This window comes from Manacus candei, unplaced genomic scaffold (genome assembly GCF_025592945.1).
Source record: "Manacus candei isolate 608988 ecotype Guabito, Panama unplaced genomic scaffold, ASM2559294v1 h1tg000025l, whole genome shotgun sequence".
Taxonomy (NCBI): Eukaryota; Metazoa; Chordata; class Aves; order Passeriformes; family Pipridae; genus Manacus; species Manacus candei.
Window position 1 is genome coordinate 920,718 of NW_026138073.1, and position 25,415 is coordinate 946,132.

At 48.0% G+C, this 25,415-nt stretch overlaps 1 protein-coding gene across 5 annotated transcripts in view; it reads right to left on the bottom strand.

Moving 5' to 3' along the window:
• Positions 1 to 2,285: 2,285 nt before the first annotated feature.
• The window catches only part of GRM7 (glutamate metabotropic receptor 7), a 226,359-nt gene continuing 203,229 nt past the window's right edge, over positions 2,286 to 25,415 (bottom strand). Inside the window, exons 9-11 of one of the 5 annotated variants that reach the window (XM_051788651.1) lie at positions 23,416 to 23,662; positions 18,671 to 18,763; positions 2,286 to 3,389 (exon numbers count right to left, since the gene is read on the bottom strand). In XM_051788651.1, the coding sequence (XP_051644611.1) occupies positions 18,693 to 18,763; positions 23,416 to 23,662 (318 nt within the window). In that variant the 3' untranslated portion in view covers positions 2,286 to 3,389; positions 18,671 to 18,692. Of the gene's footprint in view, positions 3,390 to 14,334; positions 14,596 to 16,946; positions 17,593 to 18,504; positions 18,524 to 18,670; positions 18,764 to 23,415; positions 23,663 to 25,415 lie in introns of those variants that run through there. The other 4 variants (XM_051788652.1, XM_051788654.1, XM_051788653.1 and 1 more) reach the window with 4 other exon arrangements.

Consider the following 25,415-nt stretch of genomic DNA (forward strand, 5'->3'; position numbering starts at 1 on the left):
AAAAATCACTCCCATTCTTCAGGATTTTTTCCCAGCACAATCACATGGGCATTTTTCACAGTGTGTTCATCATGATGAGAAGGGAAAGGATTTGTTCTCTGCAGTGTGTGCTGTGCTCCCAGGGCAGAGCCCCAGAGTGGGTGTGTGCCAGGGGCTGCTCGGGCTCCTGGTGTCCCAGCACCCTGGGGAGGTTATTCCATGGCTGCTGCCCGGATCTCTGCCAGCTGAAGGATGGCTTTGCACGGAGGTGCAGAGCCTGTGGTCACCTCCTACTCCATGTCCACTCAAATCATCCTCCCTCTGCTCCGAGGGCTCTGTGCTGCAGCTTTGCCTGCACCTAATTTTGCAGTGTCTACGAACACAAGCTCATGGGGTTTCTGGGAAAATCCCACCAGCTTTCCTCATCCAAACATGAAACATTCCACTGACAGCTGCCATTTACAGCACATAAAACTTGCAGTCTTAAGGCAAGACCCAGCTACCTTTGCATCTGTTCAGGTCACTGGTGTAACACCACATTGACAGGGCCCAAACCAGTACCCTGACACCAGTGTGGGGACCAAACCAGTACTGTAACACCAGGGTAGGGCCCAAACCAGTACCCTGACACCAGTGTGGGGACCAAACCAATACCATAACACCAGTGTGGGGACCAAACCAGTACTGTAGCACGTATGTACTCAGTGAGTAATGACATGAGGATGTTATGAGAACAATGGTAATGCTGCACTGATGCCAAGTACAGTCAATTGTAAGATAAAAGACTCTAAATGGAGTTAAAGGCTCATTTAGTTGTGTTTGAAAATGAGCTGTGTGGGTGTGCGAGTGTGGTGTGGTGCAGCTTGTGGAATAAAAAAAAGGAAATATTGATCAACAGTGCACAGTGCAATATCTTCACCTTGTGCCAGCTCTTAAACCAGTGCCTTGCTGGTCTCAGGGACTCACTGCAGAGTTTTAATGCATAATTTTTAAAATTACTAATGTGTTAATATAATTAAATATAAAAATATGTAATTTTTTAATACAAGAAGCATGATTGTATTTTAAATTTTGTTTATAGATGTTGTAGCAGGATGCCCTGCCTGAGATGGGGTCCTCAGTCAGAGGGATAAAACATCAGTGGCAACCTTTAACAAAATGCAGCTCATGAACCAAAACACACACCCTATAAAAATAAAATAAACAGGAAAATAAAAGGCTTGAGTTTTTTTCTCTGTTGGATCTAATGCACCGTGAGCTGGGAAAAGAAATTAAAACCCCAATCCCACATCACTCTCTTCCAGCAGCACCATTTCCTCTTTGCACCTCAGTCTCCCCTTCACCAAAAAAAAAGTGAAAAACAGACCAGCAAACTATTTTTTTGCTCATTCTGAAAAAAAATTAGAGTCTTTGAGCAAAATCATTGTTTGATGGTAATGTACTTACCTAGCCCAGCGCTGGCTCTGTCCTTGTGATTGTGAAGAAAGGAAAACACTGCAGAGCCTCTGCCTTCATTATTTGCTGGTAATTAGTTTGTTGCTAACAAAGCCTTTACTTGGGCGGAATTTCATCTCTTGTCAGCTGTAATTCATTATTAGATCTATGAATATTAAAACCCCACCAAGGCCTTGCACCAGCCCCTGCAGCGCCCAGAGCCAGTCGGGGCTGACGTGGAGATCTTCATCACTGTGCCTCGGCCTCGTGGCACAGCTGTCAAATCTTCTTTTGATGCTGATTAACTTCATCAGGATAATTGATCAAGTTGTCTGGAGCAAATGGGAGGCTAAATACCTTCCTGAGGCTCTGTCACACCCCCAAGCCGAGCCGTGGTTCCTGTGCCAAGGTGATGTGCAGGTGCTGGGCCGCAACAGAAGGAGTTTCCTCTCACCTCTTGCCTTGACTTTTCCCTTTCCCTCCCCAGCTCACCCAACCCTTGCCTGGCAGATTGGCTCATTAATTGCTCCCCTAATTGTGTTCTGTGCTACTGTACAGAACATCCTTCAAAGGCATCACAAACCTCAATGGCTGATGACAGCTTTGGAGACATCAAACACCGACTGAAAGGTTGTTTTTGTGGGACTCAAACTTGGATTTTGGGGTTCTTAAAGATCCTGAAAAGTGCCTTTTAAACATTTTTTCCTCCTGCAATCAGCTTCCAGCTCCCTCAAGACCTTTTCCAGACCTGCTTTCTGTGCACCTCTGTGTCAGGTTTTTGGATGTTCATCTGACAACGTCATGAAATAAAGGTTAGTCACAAGGGGGGAAGGGGGAGGGAACAACTGAAAAAATATATTTATTGGAGTAAATAAAAAAAAGTTAACCAAAATCCTTTATTGATACATTCTTGGATAATATCACAGGATCGAGAGAATGGAAGGGAGGGAGGAGGTTGCGGCAAAGATCGGTTTCACTAAATTGGCACATAAGCAGCAAGATTAACGAAATTACTTATTACAAACAGTATAAAACATACATGCTTCTGTAAGTCCTTATCACACTGGTCAATCATGGTGGGGCATCAACAGAGAAAAACCTCAAGACATGTAAAAGCCATATTCTTTCCTCCAAATATCATAATCATTGAAATTATTGCAAAATAGTCATATACCTTAAAGAAAAGAACAAAATAGAACACAAATACAAATATCAAACATAAATTATTAACATGTACCATAAAATACATTACTGGCATGCATTCCAAAGATCAAGACCTCTACTAAAACTCAGCAAAAATCCTTCTGCTTCCTCTGCAGCCCATCGGAGGTGTGAAGGGGGGACTAACTTCGCCAGCACAGTTTTTGGTCTTTAAATTCTTTTTTGTTTGTTTGTTTAGTTAGAAAAAATAAGGTATATGGATTGCAGTGATACAAGAGTAGTCATACAAGTCATGTACACAGGTCTGAGCTCCTCAGTTGCCGGTTGGTTTGAGAAGTGCCAAGAGCACAGGGCCTCATGAAACTGTGCATCCGAAAAACAAACAGTGACCTCGGAACAACATGGATGGCGATATGCAAAAATCCTCACAAACTGTACAGAGAGTTCAAAAACTTGCAGTCTGGAAGTACATAGAAAGACAGAATTAGCCCCTTAGAGTCCTTTGTGGCCGGCGTGGGGCCGGTCCCCCCGCGGCCTCGGCGGCTCCCGCGGCCGGAGCAGGCCCGAGGCCATGGCCGGAGCAGGCCCGAGGCCCGGCCGATGGCCACGCCGGTGCGGCCGGAGCCCGGAGCGGGGCAGGAGTTCCGGGAGCAGCCGTCAGAGCCGGGGCTCCCCTCACGCCGTCCCGGGCGCCGCCGGGCCCTGCCACCCCACGCGGGGGAGGCTGCGCCAGCGGGGCAGGGAATCCTCACCCCGGAGAGCGGCCTAGATCACCAGGTTGTTATAACTGACGTACTTCTTTTTTGCAGCAGGGCCTGCAAGAGAAGTGGAGAAGGGTCAGGGCCCGCGGGCCGAGCCCCTCGGAGGGGCTGGCGCTGCTCCCACATCCCTGACCCCCTCGGACCAGCCCGAGCCCCGTGTGCAGCTCCAGCTGTTCCTACAAACCCCGTTACCACCGATGGAGTTTGTGAGGCTCCTGCAGTCTGGGTGACTTCAATGCCGAGGCACCACAACTAGATCCTATTAAGATTTCCTTTTTCTAAAAACAGTGACGTTTTCACCAACTTCTTAAATCTCCTGGGCTAAACGTGGCTTTTCTCATGAATAAAGCAATTCTGATTCAAGTTTATGACTTCTGAGAATTTTTCAATATGGGAATGAAGGTACCACCTTCCCTAATTATGACCTTCAAATCCAATCTGTTTGCAAACAGAAGGAAATCAAAGCAGTCAGGAGAAGGAAGAACCTCATGAGCTCTGCTACATGCTCCTGTCAGGAAAATCTGCAACTATTTGCAGCTGAACACAAAGCAAAATGTTCTGTAGTCGTATGGCAACACTGACAGATTCAGGACACAGAATCACAGAATATCCTGAGCTTGAGGGACCCACAAGGACCATCCAGTCTGACCCCTGGCCCTGCCCAGGACACCCCAACAATCCCACCCTGTCCCTCAGAGTGTTGTCCAAACCCTCCTGCAGCTCTGGCAGCCTTGGGGCTGTGCCCACTGCCCTGGGGAGCCTGGGCAGTGCCAACCACCCTCTGCAGAAAAACCTTTTCCTGAGATCCAACTGACCCTCCATAGAGGTAAAAAAAAGAGCCTGTATTTACAGTTTGCTAAAACACTCAAGCCTAAATCCCACTGTCTTTGAGAGAATTTGGCATAACTTAACCATTTGCTGAACATTTTTGGGCTGCTAAACTGGGACAGACTGCACTCTCCTTTTGGGATATTTTTTTTAGAATAGAGTATGTTTCATTGTAAATCTTTCTCAGGAAGATTTAAGAGATGCCACGGAAGGAGAAGCGAGAGCAACAACTGAGTTTGCTCTGCAAAGCTGCTTTTCAAACTTGGTTTTGGGCATCCCAGGGCTCCTCTGAGCCTCTCTGCTAAGCTAGATATTTTCCCTGGTGTTCACTATCTTTTACTGACAAAGAAATTATTTTACTCCCAAGGCTGGTATGTAAGAATCTCTCATGTAACTCCAGCCCTTTGCAGTATTATCCTGAAACCCCAACTCAGCTGTTTTCTCATGCCCCAGACGAGTCAGAGCTGTCTGTTCAATCAAGGACTGAGTCTACAAAGTGCTGATCATCTTCAGTTCCCATTAACTTCTCTTGGACACGAAGGTGTCCAACATCTGCCAGGATAAAACTCATTATCCTCCAAGGCTACACTGCAAATATCCAATAAACTGTGGAATGCTATTAGATGCTGAAAAGGGGTAAAATGAGCCTAGGAAAAAAAAAGTCATAACAGAACAGGTTGCACAGTAATTCCATGTATTATTTTGTGATATAGTTCAGCTTAACCCATTACATGCTCCAATTTCCCATAGCAGCAGTTCCTGTGACAGAGGTTTGGATGCTCTCCACTGCTGGTTCCTATCATGTCACCCCTTCACTGTTTCCCAGGATGTTACTCAGCCTTTCAGCAAACCTGATCTTTGTGCTGGTGAGTTTTCTTACCAATGCAGCCCCAGTAGCTCAGCTCTCATTTCCAATAGGACGGTGAACCACTGGTGCCAGAGGGATTGAGTCAAGAAATGCTGTGGACAATGTGCACCTGTGGGCTCTCCGTGGAGAGGTGGGCTCTGAGCTCAGACAGTGCTGGCACGGCTCTGCTTCACCAGAGTGATGCAGCTGACAAAAGTATCATCCATAATTTAGACTAAATGATCAATAAAAGCTCCATGGTTATTTTAGGAGAGGAATCTTCCTTGGCCTTAAAGGCTGTTAGGCCAGAGGAGATCATGTCTCCTGATGGCTTTTGGTGCATTTCACTGCTCTGCTCCTACACTAACTGCAGGAACCTGGAGCTCAGCCCATGTACAATTCCAGACACACTCCAGTCTTGAAGACTTCAGGAGAGAGACTGTCTACTTTGATAACAAATCTCTACTGAGTTGAAGCTCATCATTATCACTGGCAATTAGCACCAGGTATGGATTTGATTTTCCTCAAAGAAATTAATTTGCATGAAAATGGGGGACGCTAATGAAACATCAGCGTTACCAGGATTCACCGTGTTTTAATCCAGGAGACAGGAGCATTCCCTGTTCTTCAAACGGGAACAGATACACATCTCCCACGCTCTGTTGCCATTCCTGTTAATGGGTGACGGCTTCCCAACAGTGAACACACATTGTCCTCTTGCAAACAACGTATATAATTAATATACATATAATTATGTCAGCCTCGGCTGGCCATTGACTTGGACACGCTGGCAGAGAGCCAAGAGTTGCACATGCAGAATCTGCAGTGCTGGACCATTCCCTGTGTCCAGAGAGACACAGGCCAGCTGCATCCAGCCCCCTTTCCCAAGCCTGGTGTGAAGGAACACACAAACAAGCGGTGGGATGAATGGGGACTGACAACTATTTCTGAGTACAGAATACCACGTGGGAAGGAAACATCCTGGATCCTGCCTGTTTGCAAATAAATGTACTGGAGGCATTTAAACTGTGTAACTTGTTTGGAAAAAAACCGGGGACCTTTCTAAAGAGCCTTAAAGACCCTAAAAAGAGGCTTCCCATCACCACTCCCCACGAGTGCTCTTCTCTGCTAATTTTCTGCTAACTAGCGGTGAAAAGTGACAATGTTGGTAGGAGAAGGAATCAGTCTAAGGGATACCCAGAGGATACAGTCTCATACACAGTCAGGGCCATTGCACAACCTCCAGTTCAGTCCAGCCACAGGTGACCACAGAGAACCACAGAATCACTGGGGTTGGAAAAACCCTCCGAGACCATCAAGTGTGACCTTCAGCTGACACCACCACGCCCATTAAACCACAGCACTGAGTGCCACATCTGCTCATTTTTTGAACACTTCCAGGGATGGTGACTTCACCACCTGTTCGCTCATTCAGTGAAGAAATTTCTCCTAATACCCAACCTGAATCTCCCCTGCTGCAGCTTGAAGAAGTTTCCCCTTGTTCTATCACTGGGTTGCCTGGAAGAAAAGCCTGACCCCCACCCTGCCACATCCTCCTGTCAGGGAGTTGTAGAGAGCAATAAGGTCCTCCCAGAGCCTCCTTTTCTCCAGGCTGAGCCCCCCCAGCTCCCTCAGCTGCTCGTCATAGGATTTATCATCACACACCCCCATAAGGCAGAGCACAGCACAGGATGCTCCAGCTCCATTATGATTTTGCTTTTACTGGGCTTGGAAAGAAAATTCTTTTGTCCTGACAGAGGCATAAAGAGGCCCCTTGATCACCAAAACCCCAGACACCTCCCAGCACAGCTTTACTTTAGGATGTACCTGTGTTCAAGAGCCTGAAACCCCTGTGAGCTCTGAGTTGGATCCCACCCTCCTGCCTTGCAACCATCCGTGTGAAGACACCTACAGCTTGCAGCAACACCACCCCAATGAAAACAACCTGCACAGCTGCACGTGGAAACCAAACAATGCTTCCTTAAAGCAGTTATTAATTAAACCCCTTTTCTTTTCAGCAGTGGGGGGCAGTGAGAGCCTACACCCACCCCCTTCCAGAAGGGAGCAACAGGATTGGAAATAGCTGCATCTCTGTGCCATGACAACATATTAAAAACAAATACTCAGAAGCAAAAAGCCTCTTTGGATATATAAGTTTCATCACTTGACTGGTTTTCATTATCTTGAGCACAGGCCACAAAGAAAGGAGCTGCCACAGCATCCCAGAGCAAGGCAGAGTTGTCAATACTGACTCAGAGTGAGATTTAATCACTTGCACTTCAATTTTATGCACATTTGTAACCTCTTCCATGCTTAAAGAGAAAAGATTTACAGTGCAAGAAATGAATTTTATTGCAGCCCCCAGGCATCTCAGGCTATCAAACGTATGAGACATCATCTCAGCATTCCCAGCTCTGAGCAGGAAGGGACATTGTGATGGCTCCGAGCCTGGAACTCCTGCTCTGATTCCCTCTGCAGTCACTGTGGCAGATAATTCTTACCTTCTCTCTTTCTTAATTCTGGCTTAGAAACCCATATCATTTGTGCCAGGCAGAGCGGAGGCTGATTATTAAATCCTACTTCTAGTCCATCTCAAAGCGAAATGGGTGTACATGGCTCCTCCTCCATCTCTGCCAGAAAGACAGAGCTGTCCCCATGCTCTGCTGCCTTTAAATTGGGGAATTTAGATGAGAAAGAGATGAAAGCAACAGGCCTAAATGATTCTACATGCTTGCCCAAACCCCAACAAATGGAATGAAGCTTGGAGAAAATAATTTTAAATTTGGTATCTAAATGTAAATGGATTGTTCTATCACATTTTGACATCTCTCTGTTGTGCTGCCATGGTGTACTGGCACCTTATCTGGTCTCTAAGTGCCTGCAGTTGTACAAACCCATTTCCCCCCTGTGTGGGGGGTCCTTGCAGCCTGAACCACGTGGCTTTTATGCAGATGAGCACACGGAACCTCATGTTTTAATGGCATGTGAATATATTAAATTACAAATATAATATTAGTGGAAGTGTGTTCCTCCTAATTGCTTCACAGCCTCCTCTTCTCCTCAGTGACACCATCCCCAGCTGTCAGATCTGTCACTCTCTAGAGCAGTGACAATCAGTGCCTGGGTGCTGAGGACAGCCAGGAATAGTGGTGATGTTCCAGGCGTGGGGAGGTTCATCAGCAGGGCACAAACAGCAACAGGGCAGGAGAAAGTGCTCAAGGGACTCTTTGTGTCTCCTGATCACTAATTTATCCAGTACAACTGGTATGATGGCAACCTAGTGCTGAGTTGGACAGTCTACTGCATCTGTTGTTTGATGTGTCTGATGGACACGGCCCTCTGGATTCTCCAGTGGGATAGCTGGATGGATTGTCCTTAGGAATCACTGGAAATCCCAAAACTGGCCAAAACCATCACAACCCAGGTGGGGCCATACAGGCACACTTTCCTAGGTGCAGGCACATAATACAGTGCCTATGGTTAGAAATCTAACCAGCTGCCACTAAAATGCCAAATGCTGCAGGAGATAAAGCCAAAGCAGCCTCCCCCATGTGTGCACAGAGCTCACTGGGGAGACAAGGCCAGGTTTTCTGCTGGCTCCACTCAGCTAACCTAGGCAGGGTGGCTGGAGCCAGATGTCCAGCCTGGCTGTCCACTCCCAGCCCGGAATGCCACCCAGGTGTCTCTGCTCCCAGTCTGCAGAGCACTGATATAATCCATAAGCTGCTGCTCCTGAAGGGAATCAGGAGGTGACACCAGTGGCCAGAGGTCAGCAGTGAGTGATTAATGCCAAGAAAGCAGCAGGAGAGGAGAGCCAAAGCAACCTGCTTTACACAGCCCCGCCAGCCTGGATCCACCTGGCTCCCCTCGGGGCCTTCAGAATGCAATTAATAACAAAAGTATTGCTTCACATCGTTAGAATAATGGTGTTTATGCATATGCATGCAAATACCCTGCCCAGAGCAGGGCTGGGCACATGCTGCAGGTGTATTTCTGTCTAAAGAACACTCACTGTCCATCACTTCACATGGCTTCCCCTTCTGAATTCCTCATATTTTATCCGAGGCTCATTTTACCTGTAGGGCTTCCTTATTACTCTCCCTTTTAGACACGGCTGTTTACCCTCCTGTCACGCAGCCCCTGAGCACAGCCAGCCTGCAGAGCTGCTGCAGGAGTGCCACAGCTCCCTGGGAGCCTTCCACACAGGGCATTGTCACCACTCGGGCAGGGCGGCGCCGGGGCCAACGCAGCTGTTACAAATACTCAATATCCTGGGCTCTTTTAATGAGGATTCCTTTGAAGTTCCCACGAGGATTTAATAGGAAGGAAGAGTCTGACCTTGACAGTTCCCCAGGGCACATGGGGATTTGAAATAGGTTTTTCCTTAAAAAGTCTGTTTTAGCTTACAAAGCTTTCAAGTAGTAGCAGCTCTCGGGGTGTGTGTTTTTAACTCCCCACTTTTGTTACGATGCGCTTTCTGTAAGAACAGGGAATGTATCTAGCAGAAAGAATAATAAAGGCAGTTCTTGGGTGAGATAATGGCATAATGATAGAATCAGTTCAGGTCAAAGTGGCAAAAACATGACCCTCTTAAAGCCTAAGACAGCATGGGAGGGTTGAGTTCATACAGTAAGTGTTTGCTTTGGCATCTTGCAAACATGTTGGATTGAGCCCAATCTGCTGGTGAACTTTTATATCCATAGGGATGAAGGAACTCTAAGCTCAGGCAATGCAGGGAAAGCAATTCTATTAAACACTTGCTTGCACTGCAGTACAAAGCCAGACAATTCTGACCTGGTTTCAAGCAGAATGATACCCACTCATTCCAGTGAAACAGGCTTTCCCAGGGAATCCCAGGAAGGATTGGAGCTTATCACACCCCTCACCCTAAAGCCACAGAATGATGTAAAGGTCGTTCTGCACAGTCCGTGTGCACGTGGCAGCTCTTTGGAAAGAGGAAAGAAGAATGAAGGGACTATTTGAAGAATGAAGGGACTATTGGGCATGTTTTCATCTCATGTTCCAGATAAACAACGGACTCGAGCTCGTGCACGGAGCTCAGAGCCACAGGGCTCTGGCACAGGGGAACAACCACAGCTCTGTGTGCTGGGAAGCTTTTCCTGATGGCATGGGATAACCAACACACTGCCCTGACTCTGCTCCTGGAGAGCAGACTTAAGCTGTCTACAAAGACAAGTAAGGGAAAATCCTACAGAATGTAGCACAAACCATACACTTGCTGTGTTTAGGACAGTGCAGTGGTGAACTCCCAGTTCAACTCCAGCTCTCCAGACAGGCATGGAATTGCAATCCACTGAAATCCCACTCCTGCTCCAGTCAAGGGCAAAGCACCTCCCAGTTTCAGCACAACCAGCATTGCTCACCCTAAAAATTTACAGTACAGTAAAAAATAATGTGGAAAGTTATTGGTTCCTCACAACACTTGTATAGCATAGTCCCCCTTGGACACAGGGAGTGCTTCAGGTCTCTCTGGTTTTCCACCACTCTGCTGGAAGCACCCACGTGCCCCCACAGTCCCTCTCCCTGCCCACACCCCCAGTGCTGGGATCCCAGGGGCAGGTTCCTTTCCTGGGCAAAACACATCCCTGAGGAAAGTTACTGAAATCCAGGTGTCTCTGGCAGGAGACAGGACCGTGGTAAGGGCAAAGCTCAGTGAGGAAACTCAGTGAGGAAATGTGCTCCTCTGAAAAATATTACAAAGTTGTGCACCTGTATTACTTGTAAAACCAGGGCTATGGGGTGTCCTGGGATATCCCCCAGCACTGGGCTGTGATCTGTATTCCCTGTTTTCACTGGCAGGAGGTGGCACTCACCATTTCTAACAGATTTCCCAGGGCCAGGGCCAGTTCTCTGTACACAAACAAAGCACATCATTTATCTCTCTGCCTCGTAGCTGCTCATGCCAATACCTCTGTCAGCCTCAATAAACTCCCTTTGTTAAGCTGGAGGGATGATCCAATGCCTGTGGTGACAGGCACTGCTCTGGCCTCCTGGGGCTGTGCTGAGGGATCAGCTCTGCCTGCCACCCCTGGGCTTTGCAGGTGTTATCAAGGTGGGCACCTGCAGAGATCAATCCAGAGTCCTTCCTCTGAACTTTCCCATCTGAGCCATTAAAATAAAATGTGACTTTGAGTCACAGAGTAGAGCCAGACTGTTTATGGCCTGAAAAATCATCAGGGTTTTGCCAGACAGAGAATATGAGATTGAGATTTGGAGTCAGGAAATAAGATTGTAACAGAGGATTAGTTGTACCCTTCCAAATAAAAGCTAAAATCAACAAAGTAGGTACTGCTGAAGAACATCAATCTCGAGCATGTTTGGCTGCATCTTCCCCAATCTCCTCCTTGTCTGTTTGCAGATAAAAACCTCTGTGTCAGGTGAAGCTTGAAAGTATCAGCGAGAGTGGGATCAGAGGATGAACAGCAAGAAGGCTTTATCAACACTTCCAGCAGTGAAAGATTGCAGAGAGGCTTCAGGAAGAGCTGTGTTTGTGCTCTGAGAGTGGGATGTGGTCAGGCCATGGGGGACAGAAATCCTGCTCCAAGTGCAGCAGAACGTGAGGATGGAAGTGGTTCCCAGAGGACAGGCAGAGTCACTGTACAACCCTCACCCCAATCCCATGCCCAGTGTCTCACCTGCACTGGCCTCACAGGTAGCTGGAGAAGTGCACAGGATCTTAGGAAATGTGTCTCCAAATCTGTATGAGATTATGGCAGGGGAGAAACAAACCCAACTCCTATTCCTTAATTGGAGCCAATGGTACAGAAAACTCACTAATCCAAAGTGCCTCTTTAATGTTTCTGTTTGAATGCTGTGGACTGGAAAGATAACAAACAGAAGCAAATTATTTTCACCTGATTAAACCCAAGTAATTAACAGCACTTTGGTTATCTCACCTGGAAAGCCTGGCTCTGGGAGAGCTGTTAGAGCCATGTGTGAAAAGAGTTTGCAGGAAACATAATCAAAATTATGACCTGAGTGATCGGCTAAAACATCCCAAAGGAGTCCTGGAGTCAGAGCTGTAAGGAAACAATTCACCTCTGGCTCCTGACTGTGTTCCAGAGTGTCCCCACTGCCTTGTCCCAGCCCCAGGGCACGGCTGGGAGCTCTGCAGCCGCCCTTCCCCTCCCAGCATGGCCCTGGCACTTCCCAGGACATCTCTCCATCATTTATTTCTCCTGCCATCCTGTGATGTGTTACCCCCTTCTCTCCAGCTACCGAGGACCAACACAACCCCCACACACACCAAATCCATTCCCAAACAGCACCTTTTGGTGGCCAGTCCCTATCCCAGCAACACCCCAGCTCTTCTCCATGCAAATCCCAGTGCTGTGACCCAAGCAGATATCCAAGTAAATCAGAGAATCATAAAATGGTTTGGCTTAGAATGGACCTTAAAGCCCATCCAGTTCCACCTCTGCCATGGGCAGGGACACCTTCCACTAGCCCAGGTTGCTCCAAGCCCTGTCCAACCTGGCCTTGGACACTCCCAGGGATGGGGCAGTCACAGCTTCTCTGGACAACCTGTGCCAGGGCCTCCCCACCCTCACAGCAAAGGATTTCTTCCCAATATCCCATCTAACCCTACTCTCTGCCAGTGTGAAGCCATTCCCCCCCTTTTCCTGCCACTCCAGGCCCTTGTCCAAAGTCCCTCTCCCTCTTTCTTGTAGCCCCTTCTGGTCCTGGAAGGCCACAATTAAGTCACCCTGAAGCCTTCTCTCCTCCAAGCTGAACAGTCCCGATTCTCTCAGCCTTTCCATGGTTACACAGTAATCAGACAAGTCATAATTTTCTTACACCCAGGAACTCCCCTCCCTTCCTGCCAGCTGGCCTGCTCCAACTCCTTGGCAGAGTTGCTGGTAACAAACATCCTAACAGGAAAATCAAGAATGTTCATGAGGTGCAAAGAGACTAAATTCCCTGGAAAATGTATTCCTGGTGTATGATTCTGTTACACAGTGTCTAACAAAATTACACTCCGAGCTGCACTGTTTAACAGCTCAATTTTGCTGCAATCAACATTTAATTTTTTAGCAGAAAGTCTTGATTTCAAATACCCTGGAAATGTTTAACAGCTGATATTAATAAGAGCCCAGATTTAATGCAGGGCTCTTTATGCCAGGGACATGATAAGCATCGTGACAAATGCTGTAACCATGGCAACTGTATCTTTTTATTTCTTTTTCCACTGAACAGCAAGAACACACATCTCAGTGGATGCAGTGCCAGACTCTGCTCCCAGGTAAGACCCAGAGCTCTGAGTCACAGAGGAGTAACTCAGCCAAACCCCAGAATGCCTTTCTTCCCTATTATGTGTCTCCACTGTGTTTCATGGACAGTTACATGTATTTAACCTAATTCCCTTCCCTTTTTGTTTTGCTCTATGGCAAAAAAATACCCCCCTGCCTTTGTTCCTTGCCATCAGAGTGGAAAACAATCAACCTCACCCCAAAGTCAAAACACCTCTTTTCATGACCAAAAGGATGCTCTCCTCTAATGTGCCCCATACATTGCTGGGAGATGCCCACATTTCCTTCCCTGAAGCCAGTAAAGAGAAACAAACACCCTGTGATGTTTTCCAGAGAGTTCGGGTGTGAGAGCAGCGCCTGTGAGAGAGAAACACTGAGAAAACTCAATTTCTGATGTGCCACTGCTTTGATTTGCTGCTGCTTCCTGGCCCCCAAAACCCAAACAAACCCAGGCCCCTGCTGCACAAATATATTCTCTGTTTGCTCTCCGTGTCAACAGGAAACAATCTCTGCCTCCTTTCCAGGGTGATTTCTGTCAGTGGCAGAGGAGTGCTGGGCTGTGCCTCAGTCCCTGAGCTCCCACTCCCCCAGTCCATCAGCGCTGTCATTCCCCAGCCCTGCACCACAATCTGCCACGGCTTTGTTTGCCACGAGGTGACAAAATATATCAAGGTTTGGGTAGAATCCCCAAAGGCACCCAAGGAGGCAGGAGCAGCCCTGTGCAGGCTGTGACACAAACACAACCCCTTGGCCAGAGGCTGGAGCCATCAGGGGATGTGCCAGTGGCAACAAAAATGGAAATAATTCCCATCCCAAAAGCGGCCAGATACAAGTTCTGCTCCCTGGTGCCTGGGTCGGGGAGAAAGGAAACAGGACCCCAAATCCTGCAGGTCCCAGGCTGGGGAAATGCCAGGGACTCCACTGGAATCGAGGTGAGAATGTCAGGTTCCATTTCCCAATCCCACAACTGTTCCCTGCTCCTGCCCCTGACCCTGAGTGGGGTGTGGGTGCTCAGGAGAGCACAGCAGGGACAGGGAGGGAACAGCACCAGCTGAGCCCTGGCACGGTGACATCTGCCCTGTCTGGGAGAAAGGGAGTCATTAGAAATGGATGGAAGAGAAGAGAGCCAAAAGTCTTGTCTTTTTCCTGATATTACAATTTATAAATTTGACAGAGTCTCCCTGAGAGGATGTAAGGACTGATAAATTAATCAACGGGAGAACTCAGAGCTACTGAGAGTTTACCGGGTAAAAAAGCAAGAGAGGGACTGGTCCATGAGGTCTAACTATATCTGCTCACTCTTCCTCCAAATTTCCTAGGGAAAAAAACACACATAAGAAGACAAACAGAAAAAATGGAATGAAATATGAATACTTATACACTAATTAATACTCAGTTGTTCCTCGCAAGCATCTAACCCTACTTTTAATATCCAAGGCACTTCTAGCCATGAATAATGTGTTTTTATTCAGACATCAAATTTGAAGGTGATGGTTTAAGTGCCCTAAGAATTTTAATTTTTAAAAAAGGAAACAGTCTGACACTTCCCTGCATATTTACAAGTCTTGTGTCATGTAAGTCATGAAAGGTGTGAGACAGTCTGCAAATAATTAATATGGGAGCGTGCAATTGTGTGAATGTACGAAAGTGCACCATCCAAAGTAGTTATTTTTAGATGTAGAAAGAAAGTACCGTGATCCCCAAATGTTCAGACAGGAGGGAATGTTCTATCCAAGGCCTGGAGCCCCTCTGCTCTGGAGCCAGGCTGGGAGAGCTGGGGGGTTTACCTGGAGAAGAGAAGGCTCCAGGGAGAGCTGAGAGCCCCTGGCAGGGCCTAAAGGGGCTCCAGGAGAGCTGGAGAGGGACTGGGGACAAGGGATAGAGGGACAAGGCACAAGGAATGGCTTCCCACTGCCAGAGGGCAGGGATAGATGGGATATTGGGAAGGAATTGTTCCCTGTGAGGGTGGGGAGGCCCTGGCACAGGATGCCCAGAGAAGCTGTGGCTGCCCCATCCCTGGGAGTGTCCAAGGCCACGATGAATCTCCAGGCAATACTTTTAAAATAAGCATATCAGTGTTAGAAGAATTTATGATGTTTAGTTTTCCAGTCAGCCATTCCAGAATCAAAATAGATGCCGTGAAGAGCTGTCAAAGACAATTTTGACTGCAAATTCTCATTTCTTAGCAGCCTCCACTGAACAGAAAATCCCTCAAGTGAGGTTAAACACAGAACACTTTTTCGGGATGAAATGGGCCAGATTTAAAATAAAAATGACGCTTCAATCCAGCAAATAATTATTCTCCACCACACACCCAAGGGCCTGATGAGCTACAGAGCATCACAGACCCACAGCCTTCAAAGGGCTGCCCTTCCCCAGGGACCCCACTGCTGGGGGTGGGGGGGCTCCATGGGCCCTGGGCTCCCAGGGAAGAAGGACAGGCATGGAAAATCCTTGGCACTTGGGGGTACCTCTGTTTACCTCTTCCAGCATAAGCCCAGGATCAGTTTGAAACCACATCATGACTCATATCACAACAGCTTCATTCCAGAGCAATCTCAGTAATTGCATTTATATTCTAGGGGAGATGTGACCAAGACACACGATGACTCCCCAGGTGTGGGGCTGCACATCCCTCACAGACTGTCTGAGCACTTGGCAATCACAAGGGACACTCCTCTGCATGCTGATCCAGCCAAGAAGGACTTGGGAAGCAACTGGAAAGCCTCTGGAAGCAGCACACTGTGCCCAGCCCCGGGAGGGGAGGTCCTGCCCAGCCCAGCCTCCCTGGCTCCTGCTGTGACTGGAGCTGTGAACCAGCCCCAGTGGTGTCAGTGCCCAGCTGGGTCTGAGAGCAAACCAGAGCTCACACACAGCTCCAGGGACTGGCCTTTCCAAAGGAATTCGGTAAGGATTGGAGATGCACTCACTGCCCAAAGCAGTGCACAGGGCCAGCCTGGGGACACCGAGAGGAATTCCAGAGGAATGCAGAGGCCAAGGTCAGGACAGGTTCCTGCTGAGCTGCTCCTCCCTGCCCTCACCCCTGAGAGCCTCGTGCCCAGCACACAGCGAGGGGGGAACCTTGTGCTGCCTGGAGATCTGGGAAGGGAGGGAGAACAGAGCTGTGGAGCCCTGCACTGGGAGGCTCCAAAGCCCAAGGGACTGATCCAGGTCTTTCAGATATCAAAAGTACTTTGGTCACTGGACTGCCTTTTCCTGCTGCCCTGGATCAGGAGAAAAGTGCAGCAGGCATTTCTGCAGCACCAGCTGTGGCTCTCCAGAACATTGACTTTCCCTGCCTTGTTCAGTGATGGACAAGCCACCTTGACCCAGCTACCACACAGAGCTTTTCAAGCCTTGTATTTTCAGCAGTCTCTCCAGCAGAGAAGTCCTGTTTGTCACTCCCAGGAAGCAATTTAAAGCATTATAAACACAAGTTTAAACACAAACTCTGTGCATCACAAGCAGAAATTGATACAGTCACGTCAGGGCTCAGCTCTGTGTCCATACCTACCACAAATAAGTTACCAGCATAAACAAGTGTCAATTTACAACCGAGTTGATGTTTTCCTGCTATCCCTGCTTTGTTTTTAATACAGTGTATTGTTTCCTGCTGGTTTTTGTTTTGTATTCCTGGAAGAACAAATCAAAGCAGCAAGCAGAGCTGCAGCAGCCAGAGCCACCAGCCCTGCTGGAGCAGGAGTGCTCCGGGGAGGGATGGGGAACAGAGCCTGGTGCAGAGGAGCTCTGGCAGGACCAGTGCAAGCCCAAGCCATCCCTGACCATAGCATTTTCACAGCTTTTCTGAACCAAATTTTAAAATCTGCTCAAAGAGTCTGAATGGCCAATTTGCTTTTTCTAGGACTTGGATGACAACGTTACTTGTGTGCCTTTGCAGACAGCAATGCCTCATATTATTTCCACTATTACATGGAGAAAATTAATGTTAGAAATCCATGTGAGCTCCTAATTATTTTATTTTCAAATGCTTGTGCTTTTTTTTTTCCAGTTTTTTGTTAAAAAGTGATTTCTCCACAGATTAAGGCGTCTTCTATCTCTCTCCTTCTCATCTCCTTCCTTTAACAATTTCATCTTCACATGGCTGCCCTTTCCTCTTTCCCATTTCATTTGCAATAATACTTTGAGTGGCCCCTTCTCCTCCTCGACTGCTTTGTTCCATTTCCCTCCAGCCCAGCCATCATCACCCTTCCTGACTCTGGCCCTCCGATGCTCCAGGTCATCCCGATGTTCATGAAGAGCTTCACACCTCAAATCAGCCTTTCTGCCTGAGCTGGGAGTTGACATAATGGCCCTGATTCAAATACAATAAAACCAATTTGAACACTCCAAGGACTAAATTGAAACTGGAGCTGGGGCAATTTACACCACCAGAGATATTAGGAATCTTTTTTCCTGTGACTCAGAGACTCAATTCAAGCAACATTCCTACCTTTGCTGATATAAGCTCTCATCTATGAGGAATCAGTGAAACATTCTGAAGGCTGAATAGTCATTTCTTCAGGCCCTCAGTGCACAGCACCACAGTAACCAGATCAGCACCTTCCATACCTGGGCTAAGCCCAAAGGAGTGGGCAGAGCCCCAAAGAGAGGGACAAACCCCCTGAGTGCACACAGAATTGTGAGAAATAGCTGTTAAAGGTTGTTAGTAATTTTTCCCCAATGTCAAAGGCTTTCTTGTTCCTCTAATTGCCCTAGAGCAGCAGGAATTCCTGGCCGATGCAGTCACAAGTACCAAGTGAGCTCACACATCACCACGAGGGCAGCCACAACACTCAGGAAAAGCCAGTCCTCAAAAATTGTTCACCTGTGGTTCCACAGCAGCAAGTGGTCACTGGGCTCTCCCATGGGGAAAAGAAGGTTTTGCAAACTTTTTTGGAGCCATTTTTAATTTTAGAGTAAAGAGGGTTGCTCAGCTCACATGTTGGCAAACGTTATTTTTGTGCTACCAGGCAAACCTGTGGGTAGAGATGCTGGAAATGACTCAGAAAACATTTTGTTAGTTGTTAGATCTGGTGGCCAGAATTAACTTTTGATCGTTTGTTTGTTCCTTTTTTAAATGGTTATTGAATATCTCCATCTTCAAAAGCTCTATTGGGATCCACCCCCAGTGGTGGGAAGCAGGAGACTACCAGGTGCTGGTGCTCAGGGATCCCAACACAGGCATTGGAATCACCCACGTTATGGGTCTCCCCTTTTCCAGGAAAGCCTTCCCATGGCAGCTTCTGGTAATGGATTTGTGAACAATTTTTAAGTTAGATACTTGTTTTAACATAGCTGCACTAATGAACATTCTGCATATAACTATGTATATAATAATAAGAACCATCATCACTTGAGAATAAAATAATAAGAAGCTCGGTTTTCCTTACCTTTTTGGAAAGCAGGTAAAAGCTATACAGTAGGTGGAAGAGTGTACCAAGTAACAGACTTTTGAACACTCTTTCTTACTGGTGGTATGCAGTCTGAGGGAAAGTAAATACATTGGTCTGTAGGATCTGTGCACAGCAAACTCTTCACAGCTGCCCTGCCATGAGCCCGTGACACTAATCCGGCTGCAGAGCTCGGATTAGAGCAGTGCAAAGCTGAGAGCACCAGCACAGGAATGAGCTCTGGGTAGGCAAAAAATGAACCAGTCACAGAGTCCAGGTACCTCTGAACATGGGAGCAGCTGCTCACACAACAGCAGCTCTGGTTGGTTATTTTTTTCCTTCCTCTCCCCTGAACGAATTCTGGGACATTTTGGCTTTAGTTTCAGTTCTCCCAGTCCCTCCTCACCAACACAGCCACTCACAGGCTCCTCAGCATCATCAACAACCAGATTAGTGTTTTCCTACGTGCCCTCAGTGCTGTTAAGGGTGAAGAGCAGTGAACACACAAACAGGACATGCTCGTGATCCACAGGCACCATCCACAGGTTAATGATGGGAACCCACAAGATCAGTGTTCATTCTCAAGGATGGAGAAGAGTGAGGATGGACACAGAGTGCCCTCAGTGCCCCTGGGATGGACACAGAGTGTCCTCAGTGCCCCTGGGATGGACACAGAGTGCCCTCACTGCTGCTGGCATGGAAGGGGCCGGCAGTGCTCAAGAAAGCGCTGTCAGAACACAGACCATGCAAACAGTGCCTGGTGTGCTGGGGGACGATGCTGTGACTGCACCTCCCCACTAAAAACTCAATCAGCTGCCAACTAAGTTCTAATGCTGAAAGAGGGGAAATTTAGGTTAGAATTGTTCCCTGTGAGGGTGGTGAGGCCCTGGCACAGGTTGCCCAGAGAAGCTGTGGCTGCCCCATCCCTGGAAGTGTTCAAGGCCAGGTTGGACGGGGCTTGGAGCAACCTGGGCTGGGGTTAGGGTTAGGGAAGGTGTCCCTGCTTTGATGTCCCTTCCACCCTAAGCCATCTGCAGCTCTGTGAAGGCAGGCACTGCTGGCCCAGCCCATGGCAGGCACAGCCTCCTCACTGCCAAGGCCCCGGGCGCTGATTGCCGTCGCTCTGTCGGGTGAAGCCATGAATTAAAACAAGCTGCTTGGGAAAAGGAGTAATTACATGTAAATCTCAATATAAGTTAAGTATGGGTTGGAGGTTCAAATGTTTCTCTCCCAGTCTGACACTCTGCTCCTGCAGCACAAACAGGAGCAGACACAGCCCAGCAGAGCATTCACTGTCTGCTCCAGCTCACACTTGAGAAGCGCCTTCTCAAACAGGGGGAAATCCAGCCAAAGACACACGAGAGCAGGATGAACTCATGTGGACAAAGCTGCTGGGCACCAAATTCTGCTCGTCCAAACCTGCAGCAAACATGCATCAGGGGGGCAAAGCTGTGAAAGGAGTGGAAGCATGAACGTGCCAGATGGCAAACCAGAGTGATTAAGAGACATTTCCTAGATTGAAAACCTTGGCCTTAATATATCACATCCAGCAGGAAAGCCCTCCCACAGCACGGCTGGGGAGCTCAGCTTGTGAAACTTCTGATTTCCCACAGATCCTAAGAAAATCTGGAACATGGAGAGTCCCTGTTGCACAGTAAGTGGGCTGTGAGGTCACTGCACTTGGAGTGATTCTCCTCCCATGTTAATCAGTCTCTTCTTTTATACTCACACTAAACCCCCAGTGTGTGAGTCCAGCTCTCCCAAGTGCTCTGCACGTTTGTTTTGGAGCCTGAATTCCTGCAGATGCCCCCAGAGTTGTGTGCAGAGGCTGCACATGATGCTCAGCATCACTGCTGAGAACCACCTGCTCCTGGGAAGCCACTCAGGACATTTATAGGCCTTCCAGCTTTACAAGCACATCTTCAGTTCATTATCTCAGAATGGTTTGGGTTGGAAGGGACCTTCAAGATCATCCAGTTCCAACCCCCTGCCATGGGCAGGGACACCTTCCACTGTCCCAGGCTGCTCCAAGCCCCATCCAATCTGGCCTTGGACACTTGCAGGGATGGGGCAGCCACAGCTTCTCTATTCTTTTCAAATCTGCTAAATCATGGAGATTTTTTCAAGGCTGTTTTTCTGTAAAACCATCCACATCTGCTTTTGGTTTGACTCTGGCACGTGAGTAGGACAGGTCATAAATCTGGGCTCAGTCACCAAATTGCCCCATGTCTGGAGGTACGTGAATCCCATGCTGGTGGCTCCGTGCTAGTTGGTTCTTGGGAGATGTGAAAGATTTGTGTCTTTCCAATAGAAATGGCAACTCCAGTCTCCAGCACCTGAGCAAGCAACAGCAGCACTGGGAAACGGAATAGAAAATCAAACTGGAAAACCCAACTGTACTTTTACACCTGTGAACAGCCCTGGCAGCGAGGCCAGCCCAGCCCCAGGTTTGCTCTGCGCAGTGTTGAGGAGTCTCTGGCTCAGCCTTTAACCCCCTTCCACTGATTTCCCTTACCCTGCCCACGGGAGCTCCAGAGGAGCCTGGCAGGGAACCAACAAGCAGAACTTCCCACCCTGGGGCTGCTCCCAGGGCAGGTCCCAGCCAGGAGAGGCCATCGTTGGCCATCGCTGGGGAGCAAAGCAATTGTACAGAGAGACACTGCAAAGACATCCTCTGGTGTTCTTTTGAAAGAAGATACTTGGGATTTTAAAAAAAGTAGGTAAATGCTCCTTGTGTTGATGCATCTGGGGCAATTTTTTATCCATATTTCCTATTTTCCAATTGGTAAAACTCTGAAAGTTTCCTTATTTGCTGCATAAAATATTTTTTCAAAGTTAAATTGCTCTAAAAACATCAAAACCATCTTTAGGTATGGACAGCCTGATCAGGGCATCAATCAGTAACCTATTGAACACTATAGGAAACCCCCAGTGACTGCAGTAGTTACACTGGGACCCAAACATTTTAAGTACAGTAGTTTATTTCATTTGATTTTCTAATAACAGTTTTTATGAACACACATACCCAGGGAACGAACTAGAAGTGGTAGGTGCAGCTGATAAATGAACAGATGGAACTCCAGATAAATAATTAAAAGGTTTAAAAGAAAATGTATTTTCCAAACCATAAAAAAAAAGTAAAAGGCCAGTACTTAGGAAAAACATAGGAATTAATATATTGAACATTTCCTGGCTGGCAGGGTTAACAAATGAATTTATATTCTAGTCTATAGCTCTAGATGAAAAATGTTGTATTTTAGCAGAAACACGGGGGTTAAGTGGGCAATATTTCTTTTCAATAAACATAACTCCTTCCCAGGGAAAAATCTGGTTGTTCTTTGGTGGGAAGGGGAAATACTGTCAGAAGTCTGAGACCAACAATAAGATGCAGCACAAGAGAATGAGACCAGGAGGGGACATCTCCAGGCTGGGGTTCCCACAGGGCTCTGCCTCCACACTGAATTGCAGCATCACAACTGGGGTAGTTTTCTTGTGGTTCAAGTTTTGAGAGGAAATTTTTTGATGTTTTGAGTTTTCTGGAGGAGAAACTAATTGCAACTCACTTGACCCAAACACTGGTTGATGAAGTGCAGCAGCAACACACATTGCCCTGCCCTGTCCCAGCTGACTTAAAATTCTCTTCTCCTTCCTTCCCTTCCTTGGCAGAGGACCCTGACTGTCACTGGGTAACACTCCAATGCAGGAGCTCCATTTATTTCCTCCTGCACTGAGGGCTCTGCTCAATATAACTGGAAGAGGCCAAATATGGTCCTTAATTTACCAGAACCATTTCCTCCCTGTCTCAGGTCGGAATCTCACAGAGTTCAGCTTCCAAAGCCAACTTTGGTGTTCCCAGTTAGAATATCCTTTGTACACCTGCATGATGAGACATCAGAGAAAGGCACTCCTGGGGTGAGTAGCGGGAGGCAAAGTGCTGTGTCAATGGTTTGCTGCCTGTTCCCACTCTGCTCTGGCAGCAGAGCTGCTCCAGGCAGATCTTCCAGCAGCAGTTGGGAGACGAGAAGTGGCAGCGGCTCCGGCAGCTGACGGATGAGCAGATCCCGGGCAGGGAGAGGGCATTTCTCCACATCCAGATCTGTTTTGCACAAAAACTGCAGACGTGCCCAAACCTTCCCAATATGCTGCAGAGCCATGCAGCTGTCTCCTTCCTCAGCCCCTTCCAGATTCAAATGCAAATCAAATTTGATGGCCTCAGTCTGTAATTTCATGCTGCGCAATCCCCTGCTATGCACATTAGGGAAACTGGAAGCGTCTTTTCCATCTATTTTCCTTTTAAATCGCTGGCAAGATTTGCATTAGGGCCCTAAATGGGAATCTTCAAGGACTGTGACAGTTTTGCAAAGAAACTGCACGAAAGCAGATGATAACTCAGGTTAGCAGAGTTATCAATGAGTTTGGTCCTTGTCCCTCCATCTGCCCTGGAACCTGTCCCTGCCAGGGCAAGCTGGGCACAGGCTGAGGGGTTCGGTGCCCAAGGGTGCTGCTGATCTCACTCACAGAGGAGGGAAAGGAGGAGGAGGAGGAGCTGCTCACAGCTACCAAACCCACTGCGAGGAGTCGCTGCCAGCCGGCACAGCTCAAAAACGCGGGGAGGAAATAAAGAATGAAAAGAAACATGAGACTTCCAAAACCTGCAATGGAGGCGGCCGAGGAGCATGAAGGCCCTGCCCGCGGGTGCCAGCCCGTGCCCCCCTGCCCCATGCAGCCCCGGGGGCCGTACTCACTGTTGGGGTCCACGCTCTCGCACAGCTCCGTCTTGGCCTCGCCGTTGGGGCGGTCGCTGGGCTTGTGGGACAGCCGGGAGGACATGGTGGCCGCCGTCACCACCGCCTTGAAGCTGCGCTTGCGCTTCTGCACGTTGAGCTCGGGGTGGAAGATGATGATGTAAACCTTGGGCATGTAGAGCATCCCCAGCGCCACCGACGCGCTGAGGTTCATGGATATCGTGAGTGTGGTGGTTTGTATGTAGAGCTGGGGGACACAACAAGGAGACACTGTTACACACCGGGGCACTGCGGGGGAACAGCAGCTCAGACATTAAATAACCCCTGACCAGCAGTTTGGAACCAGTTTGCAACCCAGGGGTGTGAGCTGAGAGCTCTGCACTGCAAACACCACGAGGTCCAACACAAATCACCTGCCTGAGCCATCAACAGCCTCTGTGAGGCTCAGTCCTACACACTTCACTGTCCTTACCAACACAATTCCCACAGTATGGTACAGTACAGCTTCTGTCTCTTTGTTTGGACTGAAATAATTCTGATATAAATTAAAACTTATGGCAACTGTAAGCTACAAAAGGGGAACTATAACAACATAGCTAGTAACACTTTCTTGCTTTTAAAAACACTGAGGAAAGTGGGATTTTCTCAGCTTTCCTGTACTTTAATTCTCTACAGTTCATTGAAACAACTTTGCAGAGAGTACACAGTGGTTTCTGTGCTCATGACATTCAGTTATGCTCTTTATTAAGAAAAAATTGCGTATTTTTAAGTCAGACAGTGGGTACATCCTGAGCACCTCACCAGCCACAGGCTCCCTGACGTGGTTTTCCATGGGCTACTCCAGTGGGGAACTGGCCTTACTGGGGGGAGACTCACCCTGGGGAGGGTTTGACCCAACATTTTCACCACAGTCCTGGGCTGCTGCAAAAGCTGGAGCAGCAGAGCCCCGGGAAGGGGTTTCTCCAGCACACACGGGTGTTAATTTTTCTTTCTTGCTGCAGTGAAGGGGTCGAAGGTGAAACGATTATTTAATCAAAGGGGTCTTTTGCAGCACCTCCCAGCCAAGTTCCCACCTTGGAAATGCTGATGGGAGATAAAAGGAAAGGGAGAAAGGAGCGTTTGTAGAACAAGGCAGGCTGAGTGACACACAATGCTGCTCATGACAAATGGGAGCTGTGCAAAGATAAGGGAACTAATAGATATGCTTATTATGCAGAGCCTCAGTTTTATGTGTTTTATCTCTGCTTTGTGGTTTTACCAGTCAGACATAAAAATGCAGTTTACGTGAAACTATTTCATTTCTTATTTCACTTCTTCTGATAAACTCTGGAAAGCGCTTTAGATGAATGCAAATGGGTGACTTCAAGTACAAAGGATCAGATTCAACCCACAATGGGACTCTGATAATTCATGTGTGCCTTTTACAGCTGGCTGGTGAGCCTGGCAGCTCCCAGACCTGAGATTAAATTAAGAAATTAAGATGCAGATTTAGTGGGAGATGCTCCAGTTTGACATGAATGAGAACTGGGATCGAGCTGATCCAGCCTGGAGGAGAGAAGGCTTTGGGGTGACCTAATGGGACCTTGCAGTGCCTGAAGGGAGCTCAGGGGAAAGGAGAGAGACTGTTAACAAGGGTCTGGAGTGCCAGGACAAGGGGAATGGCTTCCCACTGCCAGAGGGCATTTTGGGATGTTGGGAAGGAATCCTTCCCTGGGAGGTGGGGAGGCCCTGGCACAGGTTGCCCAGAGAAGCTGTGGCTGCCCCATCCCTGGAAGGTCAGGTTGGACAGGGCTTGGAGCAACCTGGGCTAGTGGAAGGTGTCCCTGTCCATGGCAGGGGTGGAACTGGATGAGCTTTGAGGTCCCTTCCAACCCAAACCATTCCAGGATTCTAATTGTTACCCCTGAGAAATGAAGGCTTTCTAAAAACAATGGGATGTTGGTCTGTGCAAGTCCCCTCCCATGGAGGGTTTGAAGCCACATTTCCCATGATAGAAGGAC